Here is a 26,153-nt window from a genome sequence, read left to right as displayed (position 1 = left end):
GCAATAAACTTTGGTTAATTTTGTGGTAAAACGCTTCTACCTCCAAGAAACATTGACTACCTAACATAGATAACTTCATTAAAACTTTAACTCTCATCATCTCCAGTCTTTTCCCAACTATTTTGGAGCCGGCTTGCAGTCTAATCGGCTGCAGCTGTGTACCAGTGTTTTACAAGCAGCGACTGCCTATCTGACCTCCTCAACCCAGTTACCCGGGCAACCCAATACCCCTTGGTAGGACTATCACTACAACTTTAACTATAATTATTTCTATTGTCCTCAGAACCTCCCTCCCAGTGGCTCAGTTCAGCCGCGGCGACTTCTCCCTCTGGTCTGTGCTGAAGAACTGCGTCGGCAAGGAGCTATCCAAGATCACGATGCCTGTGGTGTTCAACGAGCCCCTGTCCTTCCTCCAGAGGATGTTGGAGTACCTGGAGTACGCTCATCTGCTGAGGATGGCGTCGGAGCAAACCGATCCTGTTGCCAGGATGGAGTATATTGCTGGTAAGGATTTGATTCAGAGCCTTCTTTTTTACTTTTTATGCGTAATCATCAAATGACTCCTCTCGCAGTAGGTTAGCAGCGTGAGGGAGGGTCAGACTCTCATCATGTTCCTTCGTAGGGCTTTTATGTACCAGGGCCACGGTTACTCTTTCGAACAATTCTGCAGCCCCGGCAAGCCTTGGCCCTGCTGGGCCCTGCTGCAGCTAAAGTCTACTCAAAGAAGCTTGAAAGCATATTCAATGTTACATATTTGAGAACTGCAATACTATCCAATGACGCAGTTTGCTCATTCAAGTATGAGAATTTTCTCGTAGTCTTGCACAACAGTTTCCTTCTACTTTCAATTTCATATTGAACTTTATTTTATTGAAAGATTCAGTCTCAAAGAGATTCCGTGGGCTTTGTATCTACGTCCGCATCTCAAAGCCCACAGTTAGATGCACAGTTAGAAGCCTAGATAGTTTTAACTCAATATATACTATCCACATTTGAAGTATATTGAGACAACAAGCGGTCTATTATTTAACGCGCCTCCTCTAACGCTTATTATGAAGAGTGCTCGAATGTTGAAAAGAATTTAGAATAAAAAAGAACTTACCAAGCAAAATGACTTTATAAGTGCTTAAGTGCTTTTGAGGAAAAACATACGTTTCAATGCTAACACTCTAAGGGGATATTCACTTTAAAACTTGGTCTCTAATTAGCTAAGCCGGCTTATGTAGGCGTCGATTTATTTTTGCTTGACGCTTAGCTTGAAAATGTGAGTGCAAAAATGTCGGCCGAAATGTATTTTTTACTTGTGTTATTTTGAGTTTTTTTTTTGGGGAATTGCGCTTTTTTTGATTAGCTATCATCGACAAAATATTTGTGTGAAAAGGATACCTACCAAAATTGATAAATAATTGAGGCAGATGCAGTTATCATTTAGGTTACGTATCTTAGTTTATTTATTATCTTATTTTAGTTACTGGGAATTGCGTTTACATTAATTTACAATCGATCGATAGTAAAAATAAACAATTGACGAACCGTAAACATCAGTTCACACCAAATATTATTGTACACCCCCAAATTCCGCGATTCAATTTACGCAGAACCAAATGAAACAGAAGCCTTCTTCATTACATCGAGTAGTTGAACCTGCTACGTTCCATTACACGGGATAAACAAGATTATTTCCTACATCTTTGAAGCCTGTTCGTAATAGGATTGAATTATGTCGGCGTTTCCTTATATGAGTATAGAGATATTATTTCTGATAGGCTTTTGTGTTTCGCTGGGTAATTTCATCTGATGTTGTTGCGGTGGGCGGTTGTATGTTTTTTGGATTGTAAGCTAGTTTACGCCAGTGGGTTCACCTGCTTCCTAATGGAACTACTGCTTTCTACCGAATATAAATATGTATAAACTATATTACTGTTAATTTTCATCAAGATCCATGCTGCTGTTTAAATGAATATGAAGAATTAATACACTATGTTTTTTTCCACTCGTGTCCATAGGGAACCACTTCCTGCATCCAAATAAAAAATAGCCAATGTATTTTCTGAGGCTAGCTAGCTAGAGTAGACCATCTGTATAACATTCAATTAAATCGGTTCAATAATTTGGCGTGAAAACCGCACAAACAAACAGAGTTACTTTCGCTACTTCGATAATATTAATTACGATCTATTTCTATAACAAGTATTACAAATATATTATTAATTCCAGCGTTCGCAGTAAGTGCGTTGGCGTCCAACTGGGAGCGCCTGGGCAAGCCGTTCAACCCTCTGCTCGGGGAGACTTATGAACTCGAGCGCCCCGAGTTCAGGGCTGTTTGTGAACAGGTAAGTTTGTAATAAGTATAAGTTGTATGTTTCATTTTAAGTGGTTTTAGAGAGGCCTATTAGTTGGTTTAGATGGTGAGAAAAGCTTTTAGTGAAGGAGTAGCGGCACATGATTCAGAAGTCGTATCTTCATGAAACGAAACGCTGATTTCTAGATGTTAAAGATACTTTCAAGATGAGTGTGAATCATGTGTCGAGAAACTGGTAAACATACACTCCAATATTAACCTAAAAGTGAGTACATACTAACATGTACGATAATTATTATTTACAGCTTCATATAAAATTCACGATGTTCATTACTTACTTAAGTCGTAACAATGATGTTTAAACTTGGGTAACAAACTGCACATCTCACATCTATAGGTATAGTATGTATGATCACGTAGCTTGCTCCACATTCAGTCTCTGTATCGCTCGACATCCGTCGCTGAGTTAGAACAAAGACACATTTTTTCTAATGAAAAGATCTTTCTTTGTATTTACCTAGGTATTAGCATAATGCCCTTGAAAAGAATACAACAGGGTTAGTGACGTGTAGATGTTTCAGATAGATTTTAACTTATGACAAAAAACTACTATGAAATTATTCAAGGCAAACACTTACAGCCTCACTAGAAAAACTTAAACATCTGTTGAACACTTGTCTAAAAAAATTGTGGTTGCAAAACGGATCTTAGTTCAACGTTATAATCTGAATTTTTAGACAAGTGTTCAAAAGGCGTTTAAAAGTTTTTGTGGTACGACGGATAGTATTTTGAATTTTTACAAAGCTTTAGAACTTTAGAGGACCTACGTATTTTTATTTTGAAACAGTGCTTCACCCTAGTAATTGGGTGTGCACTGTGGCCGCGCTAACGAACAAACAAGTCGTGTTAACAAACACTCGGTTCCGGATCAAACAATATATTATTTGTTCCGTCGGTACTGCTATTGATTTGACTATACAATACATGATGTCCTCCTAGCCGATTATCGGCTACGACGGCTGTTCTCACGTAAGGAGATTAGCCAACTACGCAGGACATATTATAGTGCACGAGCATTTGCGCAGACACAGGTGCACTCACTATTCCTTAACTCTCATAGCCCGATGGGACGGTAATCCGACACGACCGGAGAGAGATCAGGCGCAGGACCGACATTTACGTGCTCTCCGATGCACGGGTGTATCAATCACCAACTTCCAGGCTCCGGGCTGCTTTGTGAAAGTCTTCTAAAACCCACAAAGCGATTTCGGCCCGACTCGGGAATCGAACCCGAGACCTCGTGCTCAGCAGCCGCACTTGCGACAGCTAGACCAACGAGGCAGTCAATACATACAATACATACAATGCTACCAACTACATACAAAGTTACTTACCTACTCGTATACGAAGCGATTCGTCTGAAAAGCATTGAATAAAATATTTCATATAAATATTATACTTACCTAGGAAGCTCTTTTCGATTTACTTTTCTTTAAAATTCAGATTATTTGCGATACTTACATACCTAACAAAATGATGTGGCAACCTTACCTTTAAAAATAATACCTACAAAGATTGTTTCGTTACTTTTTATTTTCAACTAAATGTACCACTTATTTTGCATACCACGTGCAATTGATGAGCAACACAGCATGTAGGTCATGCACAGTTTCCTTATATTTTCAAAACATTTAACCCACTATTTTCTAACCCCAGGTATCCCACCACCCCCCAGTGTCGGCTTTCCACGCCGACAGTCCTCACTTCGTGTTCCACGGTTCAGTTCACCCCAAGCTGAAGTTCTGTGGCAAAAGCGTCGAGATTCAGCCTAAGGGCCACGTCACTGTTGAGCTGCCGAGGTAAGTGTGAAATGAACTTTGTGTTTGGGCCGTTAGGGTTGAGATTTGAGTGTTGGTGGTTTGGTGGTTGTAATCTTTTGATGGTAGAAAAGGCGATATGTAGCGTCTAAAAAATTTTTTTGGTACCAATATACACTGTGGGAACTGTAGTTTTTGGGAAAATTTTGCGGCTTATTTCAAGTAAACAATTAAACCTATTACAACCATCCAATAAAATAAATTATATATTGTTTTGTTACATTGTTAATTTAGGTACTTATGTGTGTACTTGTAAGCACCTTATAGTTCGGCCATTCAGAGAATGCGTTCCTGACACGTCGCGATTGAACTGACGACGTAACTTTGCAATGGCGTTGCAGTTACGATAAAAATATTTTTGCTGGTTGTTTACCGTTTTAACAATTGAGGAGCATTAAAACAACATTATTATATCAATAATCAATGAATGTTATTACGTCGTCAGTTCAATCGCGACGTGTCAGGAACGCATTCTCTGAATGGCCGAACTATAGTATATTTCGTTTCATTAATCATGAATTCATGATGAATGGACGTCCGAATAGTAAATACCCAATTCTATTGAATAATTTAGGGCTCCTGACCGAAATACGTAATATACTTACGTACCCGAAAGCTTTAATGATTGATGTACTCCCAGAGGTACAGTTTATTTTCCCATTGTTCAATAGTTTGTTAACATATTCTATTTTTAGTTACCCCATTTTATTTAAATTAGTTGTAGTTAGGGACTGTGTAGGTAGTCGTGGATAGGAGAATAATTAGTTCAGTAATGTAAAGATTTTGCCAATTTTTCCACCTTAATCTGTAAGTAATTTTCTGTTCTAGAAAAAAAGTCAAACTTCTTTTAATTTTTGTAAAAGGTACCACCAAAATTAGACATAAGGTCCAAACTACGCGGTTAAGGGCTCCAGAAACAGAAACTAGAGGTACACAATACGCTTCGTTTCGGGCGTACCGCCTTCTCAACCTTTGCTATTTTGATTATGCAAAGTTTATTTTATTATGTTGGGGAAAAACAAACAACTGTACATTGTTTCTTATATCTGGGTTTACAATAAAATTAGGTTGACTGACTACGTTTCCACATATTACTGTCGGATTAGGATGCATACAAGTATGGATGAACGAACATTAACTTTGAAAGTTCTGAATTAATGAGACATCTTTTTGGATTCTGTTCTAATTTCGTGCTGAGGAGCAAATAGGAGACGTATATTGACCATCCCTGCTTGGTATAACATGAAATAAAACCAATGTTTATACAGACACGTTTTCTCGTGGAGAACATTTGTCCGAACCTGCTATTTGTTGAAGCTAGACAAATTACACATCCGCTCGGGAACGGATGTTTGGCAATCCTTTCAGTGTATTATTGCCAACTTTAGCTTCTGTAATAATGGGGATCTTTTGTTTACACGTGGACTGATTTATTTTGATTTCAGCGAGTTTGGGAAGATAGATTTAGCCTTTGTTGCCACCTACTTTCAAATTCTTTGTCCAAACTACCTAAAATTTGAGAAAGCTCTAAGAATCTTCTAAAAAAACTATGTGCTAGCGAATAAAAAAACATTTATTATAGAAAAAAGTGAACGTCTGCATAGCCTTTTTTCTAGGTCTGTAGTAGCCGACTGCTAGTTTAACCAAATCCAGGGTCAGTGGGTCGTCTTAGGGTACTTACCATTGTTTTACAAGGATCGACTGCCTATCTGACCTGCAAAACCCAGTTACCCAACTAAAAAATATTTTCCGATCAGGTAATCTGCAACAACAAACCTTATCACCCTTACAATAATGTTCACAATCCTCTCTTCAGATGGGGCGAAGCTTACACCTGGAGCAACGTCAACTGCTGCGTCCATAACGTGATCGTTGGCAAGCTCTGGATAGAACAGTTTGGCGCCATGGAGGTGACCTGTCATGGCGGTGCCGGGCTTAAAGCGAACCTCGTCTTCAAGCCAGCTGGGTTCAATAATAGGGACCTGCATCGCGTGGATGGGTTCATTACTGATGCCAAGTAAGTTATAGCAGGTAGTTCTGGTTTATTTTTTGATTAAAATATATTGTATCTGTGTTTTATTTTAAATCTGATTTAAATTTAATGGTTACTTTATGAGATACTTGGTGATAAAGGTTTAGGAGGTAGGCTTAATGCTTCTCTGTGGAAGAGCAGGCCTGTGACCAGCAGGGAGAAGAAGAAAGGACTGATGATGTCGACTTTGCGTGTGGTTAATCTTAAGTATAGCGTTGCCAGTAACTTATACACTGCTTAAATTTGAACGTTCTTTACCTAAGTATATACTTTTGATATAGTAAGAAATAAACCCCATAAGTGCCAAGATTATGAATGTTTTGATCATTTAAAATCGTAACCAAACACGTATCTGTCACAAAGGCATTCAATTTTTCTATTTCACAAGCGCGATGCTTCAAAAGTACTAACTCTTAAATGAACCTCAATCTTTTCTTTATTCCCAGCAAAAAGCGCCTCAAGTTCCTGTACGGCAAATGGACGGAGTATATAAAGTGCTGCAGCGCTTCAGCGTACGAGGCGTGGGCTCGCGAGCGTGGCGAGGAGGCGTCGGCGCAGACCCCCTCGCACACGCCCAAGAAGATGCTCGCTAAACTAAACAGCTTTAAGGTCGGGGCGCTGCGCTCCATGTCTATTCAGGATGTAAGTGGATTTTTGGATTCTATGAACTTCTTATGACAGGCAATTCGGTAGTTATCCCAACTAACATTTTTAATGGGAAAGTAACTTAGTCGGTCGTGCTAGCTTACCAAAACTATATACAAATCAAATCTGGTACACGGACAGCCGGTACTTTACATCAGGGTTTGGGTGAATCCACGAGGAACAGCTTTAAATAATGACGTGGTTCGATTTGCTGTGTGCTGTCCAAACCTTTGCATTTTTTTTAACCGATTGAAGATTGGGTAACTTTCGCCTATCTATTCATCAGAAGGCTGTAGAATAAGTATAAATAAACCAAGGTAAGTGAACAATACTAACTAATTTAATATATAACTAATTTAATTTGTTTTACAGTCAGACGACGCGGAGAATTCTGAAGACGTGCCGAAGTCAGATGATACGAACAACATAGAAATCGCTGGCTCAGTCACACTGTGGGAGGCGAGGCCGCGACCCAGCACTAGTGCACAGGTGAGACGATGTTCCCATAGAAACAATAAAACAAGGTAACATAGCCACCAGTTAAATGTTACTGTATGTAAACTTTTTATAGCTTATTGTTATAGAGGTTTAGAAGGCCCTCTTTTTAGACCTATTTTTAAACGCGTATTGAGCATTTATGGTTATCCCTGCTTAAGGTAGATTGGCAATTTCAGACCGTCAAGTCCAGGTTAGGTACTTCAAGAACATTGTATTAGTCAAATCGCTAAATGATGTAACCAGCTTTGGCACAAGCTGACATAATATAGAGGTAATACTGAACTGGACCTATTTGGTACACTCTTTTATATTTTATCTACTTCTTATTTCCCTATTTGTCTTATGTTTTATCAATAAATGTTTTTTTTATGTAATCCACAGTACTACCAATTCACGGAATTCGCGATGTCTCTGAACGAACTCGAAAGGGACATGAAAGGCCAGCTCTGTCCCACTGACAGCCGACTCAGGCCTGATATCCGACTCCTGGAGCAAGGCGACATCGATGGCGCTGCCACTGAGAAGACCAGGCTTGAGGAGAAGCAGCGCACTGCTAGGAAGCTGCTCAAGAAGTCACCTGAAGCTTGGCAGCCGAGGTAAGTGTCGTAATTAGGTGATATAAATGTTCTTTTGGGGTACTATATAGAAGCTGTTAAAGAAAGATCGGGTATGAGAACAAGCAATGCCTTGCTAGGACTTTTGCTAAGATTTGGCAGTCAAAGTATATAGTAGTATAGTGTTAGGTAAACATGAGATGTGACGTTGTAGCAGTAAGATTAATCTTGAACAGAAGCGACACATTGACGTGAAGACGCATGCGCTCGAGTGTGAAATATGGTCAAAGAAAGTGCTGAATTTTGTCTAAATGTGGAGACCTTATTCAAATATACCTATATCAAATCGTTTGTGGTGTTAGTTATATTTTTAATAAAAAAATAATTTGAGACAAGATTTATAAATAGATTTACAGGAATTTAACCTTTTGTTTAAATCTCTAGTTTCAATTTATATTCCTTATATTTTTGATTTTCCGCCCAATATTCACAAATCACCACCTCGTTTCACAGGTGGTTCAGCCAAGGCACGAACCCTTACACGAAGCAAGAAGACTGGTTGTACAACGGCGGCTATTGGGACCGCAACTACCAACACTTGAAGGACGTCGATATATTCTGAACCTACCTCTAACTCTGCTACTCCGTACAAAACATTGTGACTGGAAATCTTAGAAGAATATTAACGGCTGCTTTTGTTTATCAGGTATTTTTTTGTCTGCTGTAGTATGTTTTTTGTGCCAAAGTATGTATATTATATGCGAGTGTGACATTTTTTTTTCTGAAAGCATTTCTGAAGGCGTAGCTCAAGGAGTACTTAGAAGGATCGACGGTCCAACATGAGGTTTTGGTATGAGTATGATGATGCAGAGTCGTGATGCTGAGTAGGAACCTGGTGATGGGGTAAAGTGGGTTTACCTATGCGAGATGTTTCTCAACTCTGGGTACGGTGTAGTAAAAGATCACTTATTCTTTGAGAAGGATAAATGGGCGGTATGATAGGTTTCGACAAAAATTCGTGTAGGCAAGGAATGGTCTCAGTTTGTCTAAAAACAAGGCGGTTTAAGTAAATACTCGTTATTGTGACAGTGAAGAAAGTAAGATAGAAGAAATATGTGTACCAAGAATATAGTTTTATAATTTGTGATATATTGCCACCAAAAGCACCAGATCTCTTAATTTTAATAGATCTCGTAATTTATTTAATTTGGCTTGAAGCTAAAATGTATATAAGAATGATATCAAAACATACAATGGATTTGGAATTAAATATAAATGAAGTTTAATGAAAAGAAGTATTAAATAAGATTATATAAAGTAGTGGACCAGAACGGAATGGATTTAAGAAAGATTAATATTTTCATCTTGAAGTTAAGAAATATAAGATAGGATAGAAATGATTATTGAGGCTTGTAAGCTATTCTCAACTTTGTAAACATATTTGATTAATTTAAGAGTCAATAAATACCTACTAACAGCCAGTTTCTTCATCAAAAGTTAAAACCAAAGTAAAAGTCAAAGTAATGTCTAAAGTAAAAATAACGGTCAAATTCAATTTTTCTATTAGTTTTGCTGTCACTTTAGCCTTGAAAAAACGTATTTGACCGTTACTTTTACTTTAGACATTACTTTAACTTTAACTTTTGATGAAGAAACTGGCCGTTAGTTACTCAAGATTATGAAGAGGCGACGCAATGAGTGTTTGAGACTTTTTAGCCTCGATATAAATTATATTGAAGAATACCTATAATTATGAAAAATATGGTCTGGGTAATGTCTACCTATTGCAGGAAGTCATTTTAATTAATCTTTATTTTTAAGAGGTTTAGTTTGAATATGCAATAGGTATTAATATTATTAAAAAACAAATGTTTATTTAATAATTATTGTGATTAAATAAAACTAAGACTTTTGACCTTATTTCTAATGATACGAATTCTTTAACTTTGCTTCCGATATTTAAAAGTGAAGTCAATTATTAGTTAAAGATGTTGAAAGTTTCAATGTAGCTGTATCGTTGAATATGTTGTGTCAGGAGAAAAAACTTAGGAGAACACATCAAAATAATGAACACATCTAAATAAAATGTGTGTGTTTTAAAATGAATCCTATACCTATTATTAATGCGATTAATATTGCGATTGTCGTGCTCCACATTCCGCGAGGCACAATATCTCTAAGGCGTTTTCAGAGGTCAACATTTGTGTGGTATAACCGCTTATTTAACAACTATCCTGTTGTCAGTACAAAAATGCTATTTCCCTTGATTTATAGCTGATGTACGTAAAATCTGTTAGTGTGAAAGCGTTCTTCGTGTTTGGTTTTTCTGACACAACATGAAATTATAGTAGATCTTGTAATACTGTAGACGTAAAGCTTGCATGTGTAAACTAAATGTCGCTAATTGTTAGCTCCATTTAATATAATGACTAGCTATTACATACTCAGAAGATTTTTTTTTTGTATTTTCTGTGAACTCGTCATATATAGGTATGTATTTATTTATTCTTTATTTAATTTCAAATTAATTAATGAATGTTAATTTATATTGAATAATCAGTAAAAATTATTCAAATTAATTCATTGATAGTATCGTATACGAAAGAAAAAATGGACTCTTACCTATGAGATTCTGTGTCCTGTAAAATCTACAATCATGAAAATCGATGAATACTCTTTAATTAAATAGTAGATATTAATTATATAATTAAGTATGCAGTTATTTGTAATTAATAAATATATATTAAAGTAGAAATAATTATTGTTATCGTTAATTGAGCATTTGATGCTGTATAATTGCGTTTGTTAATCAAAGATAAGATTAAAATGTTTTGCTATAGTTATGCTTTAACTTTCTACTGTAAGATATTTAATTGAATTATATTGCTATATAATTTAAATAACATTAAGCGTTAATAAACATACTTACACGATTCGTCATAAGAAAATAGCTGAAATACTATAAGATATAGGTACGTAAAAATATTATTTGCAAAATGAAAATAATGATTTCTGAAATGAAGTATGTCTGAATTATTTTAATTTGAAATTTAAAAAGTTTGTATTTTTTCATGAAACCGTTTGTCGCCATATTAAATTGCTTTTTCTATGAAAAAAAAAAAAAAAAACAAAGAATGCGCACATTTATATTTTGCTATGAATAAGATATAAAGCAATATAACTTGACCTGTATTAATTAAATATGTGTGTATTTATAGCAAAAATAAGTACTTAAGTGAAAAAAAAATGTACGTAGTAGGTAACTTTAATTTATTAAATTAATTTATTTTGACCTTAACAAACTGTAAGAATTCCTTCCTTTTATTTATATAGCTTTAATAAAAAAAATACCACCGGCTTTCTAAATAGTTCCTAAAAAGCACTGGTTTCCGAATTCCAAATAAAAAATAACCTCTTTTTGTAATTATTCATCATCATCTCAGCCATAGGACGTCCACTGCTGAACATAGGCCTCCCCCTTAGATCTCCACAGATACCTGTTGGAGGCAACCTGCATCCAGCGTCTTCCGGTGACCTTTATAAGGTCGTCTGTCCACCTTGTTGGTGGACGTCCTACGCTGCGCTTGCTAGTCCGTGGTCTTCACTCCAGCACTTTTTATTATTTTTATTATATTTTTTAAAAAGCTGTTGTATTTTGCTTTAAGTAAATAGTGTTTAAGGTAAGGATAGTCGTTCCATATGATTATAAGGTGATTATACGCCAAAATGTTAGTAGATATATGTGTATGTAGCAGTAACTGTACATTTTAAATGTGAATAATCAAATGTAAACTTGAAATAAATAGATTGAGGATTTTTCGGAATTTTATTTTAATATAAATTTTTGGAAATTTATAAAAATATTTGTAGCCACATCTGAAAACTAGAAACTTGAGCCTACAATTGCCTGTTTTTTTTTTCGTGTTTATTAATTTTCATCGAATATACAATTTCCTAAAAAGTTCTTAAGAAAATCGACCATGACAAAATATCTTTAAATTTTTCCTAGTAGTGTAAGTATATAGAGTGAAACAGCAAAACATAATTTATATTTAGTTTTAATGCATTCAGTAGCACATTCAAAAATATCACACAGCAGAACAGTCGGCATCACAACCTTAAAACTAATTGACAAACATTATCACACAAATATATTAAAGGCCTTTTTACACTACTAGCAAAATTCTTTCAAAATTAAATATACAATTTATTAAACTGAAATGTGAGGTGTGAGGAAAACGAGACTTTTAACTAAGAATAAAAATTTATACGTATACCTAGACGACTCTTTTAGAAAAGATCTTGAAATTTGATTATCTTGAAACGGGTTAACTTTTGCCCAGTGTATCCCATGGTCAAATTTGTCCGTATTGACCTATACTATCACCTCATGAAAGGATGCCCACTACGTACAAGTAACCCTGTATACACTTCTAATTCAGCGCCCCTGTCGTCCCAGTCTGGCGACCTTATAGTCCCAGTCTAGCGACCCCATGGTCCCAGTCTGGCGCCCTGATGGTTCGAGTCCGGCGACCTTTGCTATCGATATTAGAATTATTACAATGGTTTAAGGTCGCTGGAATGTCCGTTACTTCGACGACAGCTTTGGCGTAAGTTTTGTATGTACAGGAAACTTTATTAATTTGAGATTTAATAAATTATTCACTTTTTTGTAAATTTTGTAAGTAGTGTAATCGCCGTTTTACAGAGGCCGTATCATAAGGTTGCAAAGGCTAATTTATTAAATGGTAGAGGTATATCTAGCATCGTTATCATTTGCAAAAAAAAACCATCAGAATTATGAGCCTCATTAAATTATAACAGAAATTTACATATAAAATGCTCGCAAAACATTGCAATTTAGCTTCCTTACACAAAAAGTTGCAATATTTTGTGTTTTGAGATATTGTCTATTGCGGTAGAAAAATGATTGTTTTAACGTCATGCTACGGCCTCTGTACTAAATTAATATTGATAATCTAAAAACGTTATGGTTGCTAACATTGTCGAGGTGTAAAAACTGTTAATAAATAAAAAAAACTATTTTAAAGGCTTAGCAAATGAAGACATTTGCAGGTATTTTATGAAGGCACTTTTCGTATAAAGTACATGCCAATATTGTGTGTTTTTAAGCCTCAGAACAGATACAACATATTAAGCTGAGATGAAAGCTACTCTTAAAACATATACGATATTTAAGCAAAGGATCAAGAGATATTTCTTCTGAATATATTAAAATTACAGATTATTATTACAAGGACAAAGTCAACAAACCATGACGGCAGAAAAATACGACAAAATACATAATATCATGTTTTTAATTCCACTGCAGTTCACTTATGATGGCACTCAAAAATTCAGTATTGATCACATTTCGTAATGTTCTGTATAACTCGGACCTATTACAAAACTAACATACTAACTAGCCTAGAAAAACTTCCACGGCATTAGTTAATTTTAAACCTGTAAGTTACACACTGTTAGCTCTATTGTACGTTATTAAATAAATTACTTTCACAAAATTACTTTAACTATAATAATGAGAAACATTTAATAACACGATATTACTTATTATACGTACGTATATAAAATATTTATAAATTTATATACAGTATAACAGGATATATTACATTGTATACTAATTCATGGAATAGTATATGTAGTATATAAAAATATGTGGATAAGGATATTTTACTCAAAGGCAAGAATTATTAAAATAATAATAAATTCACGCGTGTAAGATTGAGGCACTGCATATCACTTAATTTGCAAATTCTAATCTAATTAAACTAACTTTAATATATACATAAATATAAAATTAAGCAGAATTTCAGTCTAATGAGCAATTTCAGTTGTGCCAAAGCCAAACTTTGAAGTACCTACAAGACGTTTCGCATTCTGGCGACCTCTTTTACTTTCGTATGGATATAAAGAATGCGCCGAGAGAGTCACTGATGGCGCTAAGTGTGATATTCGGCATCAGTAATTCAAACACATGTGAATAAATCTAAAATATACTTAATAAATTTTGCACTCGTAAAATTGCTCAAAAAACTACAAATAGTATAAAATCATGTAAAAATACTATACACACTAAAACCTACTCCCTCTAGTAATTAATATTTAACTCACAACAATACCTACTACTTTTAGTTCTTTAGGGGAGCAAAATAAAGTTGACAAAAATATAAAATAATAATAACAACTAGAAAACGATATTCGATTTTGAAATAAAAGATCGTTTTTGATCAATGTTTCAAAAATTTGATGTTTCTAAAAATCACATTACAAGAATTACAGATTCAATTTCGAGAAATTCAAGTTGGTTTCCACAAAAAAAAATGTTAGGTACATTTAATTTTTATTTTTTAATATTTTTAAATATTAGGATCGCAAATTAATTTCGCTTCTTACATATTTTTTCACTTTGGCGACCTATTAAGATTTTGGATAAACGAACCTATTAAATTAGAATCTTTAAATCCTTTGAATAATTTTTATTATTTAAGTGAATTTTAATTCACCCTACATTTTTATCATATCATTTTTAATATAAGTATAGGACTCATTTTCAATTGAATTACTTTTTTCTTGTAGCCCTACCACATTTAAAAAAAATATCTAATTACTTACTTTTTTGGTCCTCAAAACTTGAGCCTAATCTCTGTCAGAATTTTTGACAGTAATACATCATTGACAAAGACACAAAAATGAGAAATTGTTTGAATTAAGAATGGGCTTCCAATCCTGAATCTAAGAAGTCCTTCAGATATAATGGCACCGACCTCGGGAAAGCTCTGCAGATCTGTAACAAAGAAAAAATTAAGTAATATTTAGGACTACCTGAGAACTACTCACCGCATATGGATAAAAAGTACTCTATGCATATTATCAGGTTTTAACCTTATAGTACTTTAACCTAAAGGTTAGCTTTGCCGGATAAGAAGACAAACAAAGTTACTTTCAAAATACTTAAAACGTAAGCTATAATAATGAGTTCCCATGTCTCCTTACAAAATGTTACCTGTTCAAGTTTTAAACCTGAATTGCGTTATTGACCGGATCGTAGTTCAAATGCCTATATAGGCAATTATAAACTTAGGTCGGGAATGTTGCAAACTGGTTTACTAGAAACTAGTTCTGATATAACTGGTTGTTTTATGTAGAAAATGGTGCTTCAAAGGTGAGGAGAGGTCCTTGACTTTCTTTATGATATGGCATAATTTTATTTTCGATAGTAGTTATAAAAAGAGATTGGGTAACCTTTGAAGTTTTGGTAAGCATTAGTTTTTTTAGAGCTATTAGGATCTTATAGGTACCCAAAAATAATGATTTAATCAAAAACAATAAACAGACAACATAGCTTAGTGTGACAAAACTTAGGTTGTTCTAAATATTTGTCAGATTACATTCAGTTTTTGCCTGAAGAACTTTTTGGACAGAAACGTCAAACATACAAGTAGGTATCATATACAAGGTGTTGATTTGCATTTATGCCATAGTTCAGGAGGAGACATACAATACGTAAATAATCGATTGGAATTACAGTAGATGGGAAATAACTAATATGCACTGCTTTTTTTGTCATTGTAATGTCGTGGTATTTCCAAAGTAATCCACTTTTATGAATGAAATTTATGTGTGATCGTTGCGTATGCTTTGTGTGAGGGTGCAGCACGGTTTTAACGCCAGTGACATACGCGCCAAGTTTAAATAATGTTACCTAGATGACATTTCGACTGCAAGCAAGCAATACCTCCTATCTGACTCCGGGTGGATTTTAAAGGGGAACAATAAAACTTAATAAAATCCTTATTCCGAGGTAGGTATAATGAGATACTGAAAATCCAAGTTTTCTTTATTTACGCATAGTATTGATTAATAAAGTTTTTTGTTTTTATTTTGAATCTTAAGCTACCTTAAACCTTTTTGGTAGATACAAGTTTTTTGAAACAAAAATGTCAGATAGGAGGTATTGCTTGCTTGCAGTCGATTTGCGGAATTCCGAAAAAAAATTAAAGAAAAAAAATTACGTACCAATTTTTTTATTGATTTGAGTCGAGAATCATTAGCATAATTACCTCCTTGAATATGGCATGGATGCAAATCAACAGCTTGTATTTAACGTATTATATATGACACATATCTGGTATACCACGTATCACATTACACGTGTTTTGTGTACCACGCATCAGGACAAAACTTACCATATTAATATAATACAGCGAGCTAGGAATGGTGATCTCGTAATAATTCCTCCTGACGGCGTCCACGATGCTGTCGGCTGCCTCCTGAGGAGTCAGGATCTTCATCAGCGAGGGGAACTTGATCTTCGGATTCTTGCACAGCCCCGTGTCCACGATGTAAGGGCAAATCACTGTGAATTTTATCTGGAAGAGGTAGATGGAGATATTTTAGAAAAATGTTATAAAATAGATTTTTCTAGAGACAGTAACTGAGCTTCTCATTACAAATTTCTGAAAAATCTGATTAAGCTAAGATTGTTTCTGATCCCGATATCAAACACTAGCAGCCGTTTTACTTGCCCACCAAGAAAGTTTTAAGGGAGCTTTGATATGTTTGAGGGCATAAAAGGGTCGTCATTAGACTTCCCAATGTAACACTCTTGACGTAATATTATCAAACATTCTAAAACATCTAAGACTCATTTCCTTTGGAAAGCCTAAACTCACGCTTGCTCAGTTCACCCAAAAGTTTTTAGCCCACTGATTGTAAAAAAAACACCTCCATTGTTTTGTTTATTTATTATTTTTTGTTAACTTTGCTTTCATGTTATCTCCAACTCACCCCACTATAGTCCTTCTGCTTGTCCTCCCTGAGCTCCTCATGCAGTGCCTCCATGAGCCCTCGCACGGCGAACTTGGTGGCGCAGTAGGGCACCAGGTTGCGCAGCCCCACCACGCCCGCCATGGACGACATGGCCACTATGTGCCCGTGGTTGCGCTCCATCATTGACGGGAGGAACGCTTGGAGGAGCTGGAAGAGTGGGGAGATGGTGATAAAATTGGTTTAGGAAATTAATTTGGGCCAGAGGTCACTGACCTACTTCCCAAAAAGGAAAATGTCCTCAATTCGTCGGATCCAGTAATTCCTCAGGTACTCAAGTAGAGTACTTGAGTTTACAAACAATTAACTCTTCCGCATTAAAACATTAGTAGGTATGTGTAGATAGATATCCTAAACTTTCTAAAGTGAAGGAATAGAGACTGCACAGTGGTGTCTAACCAAATGCTTGTCCACTAAATTATCTCCTACGCAGATGGCTGATAAGGAGATCCTTAGATAACAGCCGCCATGCCGAGGACATCGTTATTAAATGTAGAAAATGTATGTCTACTTACCCATAAATGAGCGATGATATTAACTTCGAAAGAGGTTCTGATCTCCTTCTCAGAGGTCTGCAGCAGCGGCTTGCAGGGCATGATGCCCGCGTTGTTCACTAACATGGTCACCTCGCCCACCTCGCGCCGGATCTTCTCCGCCAAGGCATTTATCGCTTCTCTGTCTGTGACGTCACATCTGTTGGAGAGGTTGGGAATAAGATGGGTTTAAAATAAGATTAATTTTCAAGGTGGGTTCTTGATCCCCAGCGGGGCCCAGTAGGGCCAAGGCCTGCCGGGGCTGCGGGATTGTTCGAAAGAGTTACCGCGGCCCTGGTACATAAAAGGCCTACGACGGAACACGACGGTTTCTAGTCAGTAAGAGTTTGACACTCCCCCACCGCTGCTAACCCACAGTGGCCCTCCCACTCATTTGATGATTTTTGACGTCTTTAAAAAAAAGGTGTTATGTACAATACAAACATCCGAACTGAAAAGCCACTCTTTTATGGGAAGTCTGCTAAAATTTAAACTTAAATTTTGAGATGGGATTTATATGACGTATCCTAGTTAGGGCCCTCGCAGACTAAATATCGATCATTTATTTATAGGTCGATGGCTGTTGGAATGGAATCGTGAAACCGATTTTTTTAGTTTTAGATGTGTATGCTTATCTGATCGTCATTGATCGGGTTGTGCGCATACATATCTTGACTCATCAAGAGCCCGAGAAACTATTATCCAACTGAAAGATTGCCCTCCGTGTAGGGTCATATGAAGACTATGAATAAATCTGTCTATAAATTTTACGATACTCATAAAATTATAAAGAAGCATTCGATCTTTTCTATGGACAGGAGTATAAAATACATAAACCTGATGATTCAATCAATGTGCCTACACGTGTATATACAAGCTGTTGATTTGCATGCGTGCCATAGTCAAGGACGTAATTATACTAATGATTCTCAACCCAAGTCAACAAAAAAATTGGTACGAAAATTTTTGATTTTAAAGTTTTTCCCGAAATTCGTCAACGTCACCTACCCGTTTTCAAACTCGGCGCGTATGTTACTGGCCTCAAAACCGTGCTCCTCCCTCACACAAACGCAAACACAAAGCATGCGCAACGATTATTCATTAATTTCATTCATAAAATTGGATTAGTTCTGAAATACTACGACATTATAATGACAAAAAAAGTAGTGCATATTAGCTATTTCCCGTCTACTGTAATTCCAATCGATTATTTACGTATTTTATGTCCTCCTCCTGAAGTATGGCACAAATGCAAATCAACACCTTGTATTTACATAATTACCTAGAGAACTTGAGATACCCACAACATTCATATAAATATTTGCAAAGATACCTATTTGAACTTTAATCGTATGCACAACGACTGCCAATGTATTGTCACAAAGACCATCAAGGGCAGCCATGAAATCAATGTATTGATGTATGTTCATTTAACGGTTTAAGTTGTTACTTCATTTAATACTTTTTTCTATAATAAGGATACTATTGGCTTTGGAAGTTTTTTTTTAGTTACGTCGCTCTTCAGTTGTTTTTTGTGAGAATATTGACTCTTAGATACTCGAGTAATATGCAATTACAAAGTTGATACTTCGAATTGGGGTTAGTACATGAAGATACGAGCATTCCTAGGTACAGTACATATACCTACATACTTAGTGTATTTATGTAATATCTTATTTCAACTGTGGTTACATCATGACCAACGTAACGATATATATGATCAATGAGTTCTTTGATCCCACATGAATGACAAATGCGAAAGTTTATCTCATCTTTCATACATCGGTTTGATCTACATAGCATGGACAGATAGCGGAGATGCCGTAAAGAACGTAGGTAAGGCGCCTTTTTATAGATCAAGCTAAAGAAGCGTTCGGGTTCCTTATTAAATCAAAACCAATCTGCGAATGGTGTGATCCAAATATGTCTGTGCTCAGTTATAGATTGCTAAAGTTGTTGGTGTCGAATCGGACATGCCATCGTGACCTATGTAAACTTTTTAAACACGAAGTTTGTTTAAAGATGACGAGAGCACTATAGTGCAACATTGGACTTTGAACAAACTTCTGGGTCAAGCTGCATTTGGTATGGCCAGGTATATTACTAAATATCGTGTCCTAACTGAATGTGTTGACCATGAGAATTTCTAGTGAACCTATATCTTTTGAAGATTGATTAATGATGTCGGGTGAAACGCGTCAGTCTTGCGCCTGATTCCTAACTTAGTTAACCTATCTTAGCTACCAGAGTACAATAGTGTGAGTGTAGCTATATGCATAAGAAAAGGAGTTCGTGCCAAGACAGCAAAATACAATTAAAAGCCTGATGCCCAAGACTGGGATCGTTGAGCAAGGCCTACGATGTGGCATGCAGGGAGGCATATTATTATGACAATAATGAAGACAGAAAACTTACTCAAATCGATGGGCCCTTCCCTTCTGTTCTTTGATGAGGTCTACAGTCTCCTGGTTGCCGGTAGGGTTAATGTCCACACAGACTATGATTCCGCCCAGTCGCCCGAACCTGAGAGCTGTCTCCCGACCCATGCCGTGACCTGCACCTGTTATCTGGAAGAGGAATACAATACATTATTTGAGAAGAAGAAGAGAGTCGCAGAGAAGGAGGGGGTAGCTATCGTCATTATTAAGATCTACCTGTACTTAAAGATCTTTATGAGTTCTGGAGATTCCATCGGTGTTCGGTATTGTGACCCATACGAATGTTTCTTCTGGTCGTACACCTAAGTTTTCTTCCGAATTACTCACATTCTGAGAGAACATCTCAAAAACTGTTTAACGGGAACTACTGCTTCTTAATTCTCTTCATATCTAATCTTCAATTCAAATCTAATCATAAAATAGAAGCCGTGATACTATAACCTCAGTAAAGATAACTCGCGAATACATAACACTTCATAGCAGTCGGGTAAAAATAATAAACAAACAACTGCCCAACTGCTGTATCATAACTTAGAATTAGAAGATACAAAAATATCTCACGAGTATAATCTCCCCGCTGACGCTCTTAGGCTCGGGCGGCACGAAGAACTGGTAGAGGCAGTGCAGCCAGGTGGCCGTCATCTTGATGTACAGCACCAGGATCTCCAGAGCCAACGCGATGCCGTTGTACACCTTCATCGCTATGCCTTGCTCGTCGGTCCTGGGAGACAATGACAAAGTTAATTAATTATCATTTTTTGTACACAAAAATATTTTAAAACACACAATACAAAGAAGTTACAAGTACATTACATTACAAGCACATAATACATACAAAGGTGAGCTTAACCCAATGTCGGGTTCTCTGACAGCAAACCTTAGAGCGATAGAGAGATCCGATAGGGAAGAGTAAGTTAGAAGTGAACAACATTAAACAAACAAAGATGAAGCAAAAACAACAAAGTTCACAGTTTAGTTAGAAAATTGGTCTTTTAATTCAGTGGGTGGAGCAGACATGATCAACGACCACGTGAAAAATGAGGATCTTCTATAGAGGCACTTTTATAGAAATTAAACTGCGGAAGATAAGTCAGTGTGGCATGAGGAGTAGAAAATAACTAAATACAATTGTTTTATTAATTGTTTTTGTGGTGTACTGCAAGAATGTCACGGAGACGCATGATTAATTACCTAATTTAAAAGTCAAAAGTGTGTCAAGTTAAGGAAGTTGTTAAATATAGGTTGCGAAAAATTGTTCGTGCATTACTTTCTTACATACAATTAGTGAAAGTTTAAAAACAGACAGAGGTAAACTTGACCTTTCACAATTTCATTGACTTTGAGACAGCGGAAATAACGAAGGCGGAAAAGTCAATTAACATATTTTAATTAGCTTCCGAGCACATGCATATGCTCTCTCTCTCTCTTCTCAATATGCATTAACTGTCTTTTAACTAAAAGGAATTTGAAATAGTGACTATCATGGTTGAATAAGATAGACTTGGAAAAACCTATAGGAGTCAATTTACGTACTTCACGCTTAATGAATTCCTGAAAGTAATAAAAATATTAAATGATGATAACAACTTTTATGACGTCGTGAGTCGATGCAACATTCTATAGTGCAGAGTATTTACAAAGAAACGGGTTTACTGACGTAAAATGGAAGTTTCCTTACTACAATTGTAAGGAATGGAATCAGGTTTTGAGGAGCGAAAGGAAAAAGGTCAGGGTATTTTTTATAAAGCAGGTCCAAGTATTAAACTTGTTCTAAATATAAACATGTACATACATTGATGTTAAAAAAAATAAACGGCCACTATAATAAAATAAAAATAGATGGAGACTTCTTTTTTCAAAAAGATTTTTTGTTTCGGTTATAAGTTCCGTAATTTAAGTTTATGTGGAATAAAAAAAGGATTGCTGTTTTTTTTTTTAAGGGGAACGCAGATTTGAGTTCAAAAAAAGGAATAACGGCTTTGCCATTTTGTGTGTGTAGTCAAAAGCATATTTGCACTTTATTTCTTGTTAAAAATGGTTGTTCCGCTTTTGATTTGACCTCGTTGTTAATTGTAATTATTTTTCTTGCTTTGCAAATCCATAAATGTTAATTTTATGTTCTATTGTTTCCTATTTACTACAGGAACATTTTTACTTTTTATTTTAATAGAATTTAATTATTTATACTGAGATTGTAAACGTAACGAGCTTTTGTTTTGTGTGCGCAAATCTCAGGGAGGTACTTGGTCACATAAAATAAAAAACGCTATACGATAATTACTTTTTTATCCACATTCAATTATTACATAATTATTTATTTGTAATTTTTCCCAAACAAGTATGTGAAGCAATAAATCATATTTTAATTTTATTGAATTTATTGTGATGTGTAATTTAAAGTGATATGAATGTAGTCGGGATAAGGCTAGGCTAGTAGAGGCCATTCAAGTGAAATATTTTGAACACGGCAATTGTCATTTTTTTCCAGAACTTTGACAACATGCGTCAGAGAACCAAAGTCGCTGTATACTTTAATTGAAATAATAATTAATTTATTGTTTCCGTAATTTATTTCAGCCATACTTTTAACTGCCTGTATACAAAAGCAAAATTATTTAATGTATTCATGTAATTTAAATATAATAATATTCATCTTTTCCCTTTTTCGTAATTTAAAATTATTACAGTAATAAAAAATAGGGTAAATTACTGAATAATGGACCTGGTAAATAAAGAATAAATGTTTTGCTGTACGCAAATAAATGCCTATACCTACGCATTTTATATAATTGTATGCCTATTTTCCATAGCATGGTAGAACACAAAAGGAAATACATGATTATCTGTAATCTGCACAATGATATGGAAATTATGTTCAAAGACTAACAATGAACCATATGACCATGAACTCGTATGTATGAACAATTTAAATAATAAACAACATTTATATTTGGTACAGATACGCTAAAATATGTACTGTATTATGCGAGCAAACATTTTGAAAATATTGCAACTCATTTAAGGTAATATTTACTTCTCGTACCGAAAACATTAGGCAAAGTTATTCTTGTCCTTTTTGGCTTTTGGTCATGCTTCTTCAGGGCATAAAATCTCATGCAATATTTTGTTGTATTATAATAATAATGATCAATTTTTATTCAGATAAAACAATCCATTATTGTTAGTAAAGACATAAACAGCTTATAATCTAGTATTAGTACATACACACGTATTAATAAAAAAAAACTGAAATAACTTGCAGGTAAATAGGATTTTTAAGATGTTACGTACTTAACTGAGTTGATGTGAATATACTTAAATGTCCCATCCTTAGTATCCGCCAAAAAAAGATAACAAAATTAAAAAAATAAACAACATTTATAGCGAAAAACATAGAAACGCAACCGAGTGACCTTAAGATTAGCAGTTAAGAAATTACCACCCATTTCGCAGCCCAGTTGGGTAAGATATCATTGCCCCAACTGATTATGCAAATATAAAAATATTTCTTTGTTATGATAAAGGTTTCCATACATCGTGTACGTAAAATACTGCACTTACAATAGCTGCTTGAATATTAAGTAGAAAAAAATGTGTCATCGGAATAGTCGTTACGGGTATTCAGAAGCCATAAAATCTATCAATCAGGCTTACAGATAAACCCAGATAGAGAATATCGTGTTGACCCCAATGTAGTTGGGAAAAGGCTAAGCAGGTGGGCATTTGAACTAAATAAAATGTCCTAGCCTTCAAGCACACACTACGTACAACCTACCGTGTCGGGTACCATATTTTGTTTTATATACTCGCAAAGCGAGTTAAACTAGTGAGGTAAAGTCACAATTATACATTCAGACCATAAGACAAGTAAATGGCTCATAAGTAGTATTATTTTTTTAACAAGTTAAATAAACAACCTACACTAAAATATTTCAAAAAAAAAATGATTAAGGAAACACTTGATACTGAACGTGTTGTGAATGCCAAAATGTCATTTGGGCTTAGTACCTCAATTAATATACAGCAGAAGTGCCAACTATTAATCATGATGTACCTCTATGTACGTGATTGTACCGTATGTTTTGTAAGTACCTACCTACAGCTGTTGACAAAATTTTTGCCAGCCACTTATCCGGTGTCAGAATTGAGAAAAGGTTTTGAAGTTTGAAACATTGATAGACTGAAAAAGTTGCTGGTATAAAAATTATAGTAGAAACTGTTACCTACAGCAATATAAATAGGTATATTGTATAAGTATGTGTGTATATTTTTTAGAAATTTATTGCATAGAAAGATGAGACTGGTTAGACTGGAAACCGACCCCAACCTAGTTAGGAAAACGTTCGGGACATGGTGATGATTTAATAGAAAGATCATCATACATTAGCATAGCTCAAATTGGTGGTTGGGAAAAACTTTAATCTATCTACCTATTTAGGAGACAAAACACAACATTGTAGTTTGCATTTTACAAACCAAAAAAATGCTTAACAAACACATTCTACACCAAAAATAAAGGCATATTTCGGAAATATTTTTCACAACATGCGCGAACAGTTAAAGCAAGCCGTGTTGCAATCGGACCGGTAATAATGCCGTGTTCAAGTTCGAGGTTTCTTGCACAACGTGTGTATACGTTTTGTTCATGACATGCGTGTGTAGTAAGTAAGTAAGCGATATACCTGGTAATAAAGTGATTATTATGGCTCTAGTGGGTAAATTGTTGGTCGAGTTTTTCATGGTATACACAGCTGCATATAATGTTTTGTAAACAAGTACGGTACTATGGGCTTAGTTTCACAAATAAGCCACGGTAAGCTAGATTTTTAAATCACTTTCAGACTTCCTCATGGTAGCAGAGCATTTTGCTCGTCGATACCCGCTCTTACAATGTTCAATTTTAGTTTAGTGAAAAAGTTATTTTCATCACACCGTTATCACCGTCTTATCTGTACTTACAATCTACTAATTCCTTTTTATTTATAAAGAGCTTTGCTTAAGGATTTGCTCTTCTGAAACTCCTAAATAAGTCTGTATCTACACTACTTTACCCTGTACCCTGGAATCGACACTAAGAATTATGACGCTTGGTGACCTGCCCTAGCTACCTTGTTGTCTTATCGGCAAGCCTCTCCTAATGATGAGAATATTGCTGGAATATTGCTATAGTATTGACGATTGACCAATTAAAAACAATACTGTCTAGTATTATATATCTAGTAATAGTACAAGCATAGCGCAGTTTGCATCACGTTTAGGCAACGTTTGCATCACGCGTTGCGCCTCTTGACATGCGTTGCGAGATCTTCCACTGATTTTGTTTGCTTTGCTATGCTAGCACAGATTTGGTTAGAAGTTGGCTAAATCATGCTATCACATCACACTAGCAGTAAAGGCTTACTGCTATCTCATCCCAAGTTTTAACTCGTCCAATTCATACGCCTATAACTAAATGTAGGTACACCCAGGTGCCCTACATTGTAAACACAAGTCCTATATTGTAAGTAATCACACTATTTGTATATAAACGTGTAAGTTTGAATGTATTTTTAGATATTCACGCAAATCTAATAAATAAACCGATAATTATGCCTATCAGACTACTTTATATCCTGGTACTAAATTAATGCCCGTAGTTAATTTGGGACGCGGAAGAAACTGCCGGGAACAGCGAGTACGAATTGTTGATAATGTTTTCTGCTTTGTAAAATGCAGAAACTTCATACAAAAGGGATGGATTAATAGCAGTTTCCCGCGATTGCACCTTCCTATAAAAACTAACACGGGATGAAAAGTTAACGGAATAAATTCCCGGATAGATCTCATTTTATCGAGTTGTGCGTTCATTAATCGTTTCCACGTCGATCGTTTTACATCGTAAGACAGTAAGTATAGTTACTTTAGCATTCATAAGTTGTAACTGGTAAAGATGAGATAACTTTTTGCACAATCAGATACTATAATTTTCGTAAGATACATGATGGTCCAATAGTTACAAATTGAAATTGCAAACCGCATTCTTTTGGCCAAAAACTTTCCAGAATAGTAATTATTTAATTACGACAAAATAAAATTTGAATGCGTCTGGGAGTTTCGTTAATGCCAATGTTATTATTTGTAAAACAAAAACGTAATCTCTTTTTGATTTGATTTATTATTATTTTTTATTTATTACATGAAGTTATTTGTAAGCTGATATATATATGTCACCGTAAGATTACAAACATCGTTAGATTACAATCTATCTCGAGAGATTGTAAACTGTCGAATTATTGTAAACCGTAACACCTGATTGCAATTTAACGCATTATTTTTCGCTATATTATAATCTATCGATGAGAAATTGTCAAATTGTCAACTGTCCGAAAGCTCTCCCTGATTGGTCAGTCTTTTTGTAAGATCGAGAGCGATGTAGAGCGGTCAAATT

General features: G+C 35.3%; 2 protein-coding genes across 4 annotated transcripts in view; one reads left to right on the top strand and one right to left on the bottom strand.

Annotated features, from left to right (window-relative positions):
* LOC124631655 (oxysterol-binding protein-related protein 1) overlaps positions 1-10,943 on the top strand; it is a 58,879-nt gene extending 47,936 nt beyond the window's left edge. The window contains exons 2-10 of one of the 2 annotated variants that reach the window (XR_006984535.1): positions 284-504; positions 2,218-2,333; positions 4,019-4,161; positions 5,996-6,196; positions 6,658-6,853; positions 7,229-7,345; positions 7,736-7,950; positions 8,422-9,380; positions 9,571-10,943. Coding sequence is in view for 1 of the 2 variants with exons in the window: in XM_047166194.1 (XP_047022150.1) it covers positions 284-504; positions 2,218-2,333; positions 4,019-4,161; positions 5,996-6,196; positions 6,658-6,853; positions 7,229-7,345; positions 7,736-7,950; positions 8,422-8,530 (1,318 nt within the window). In the remaining variant the exon portion in view is untranslated. Of the gene's footprint in view, positions 1-283; positions 505-2,217; positions 2,334-4,018; positions 4,162-5,995; positions 6,197-6,657; positions 6,854-7,228; positions 7,346-7,735; positions 7,951-8,421 lie in introns of both variants that reach the window. The other variant, XM_047166194.1, reaches the window with a different exon arrangement.
* Positions 10,944-11,950: 1,007 nt separating this feature from the next.
* The window catches only part of LOC124631745 (17-beta-hydroxysteroid dehydrogenase 13-like), a 38,681-nt gene continuing 24,478 nt past the window's right edge, over positions 11,951-26,153 (bottom strand). For both annotated transcript variants that reach the window (XM_047166364.1, XM_047166442.1), the window contains 6 exons: positions 20,288-20,447; positions 19,704-19,855; positions 17,271-17,448; positions 16,717-16,905; positions 16,116-16,298; positions 11,951-14,713 (listed from right to left, as the gene is read on the bottom strand). In XM_047166364.1, coding sequence (XP_047022320.1) covers positions 14,636-14,713; positions 16,116-16,298; positions 16,717-16,905; positions 17,271-17,448; positions 19,704-19,855; positions 20,288-20,447 — 940 coding nt within the window. In that variant the 3' untranslated portion in view covers positions 11,951-14,635. The remainder of the gene's footprint in view (positions 14,714-16,115; positions 16,299-16,716; positions 16,906-17,270; positions 17,449-19,703; positions 19,856-20,287; positions 20,448-26,153) is intronic.

This window comes from Helicoverpa zea, chromosome 1 (assembly GCF_022581195.2).
Source record: "Helicoverpa zea isolate HzStark_Cry1AcR chromosome 1, ilHelZeax1.1, whole genome shotgun sequence".
Taxonomy (NCBI): domain Eukaryota; kingdom Metazoa; phylum Arthropoda; class Insecta; order Lepidoptera; family Noctuidae; genus Helicoverpa; species Helicoverpa zea.
This window is presented reverse-complemented; position numbering and strand designations above follow the sequence as displayed.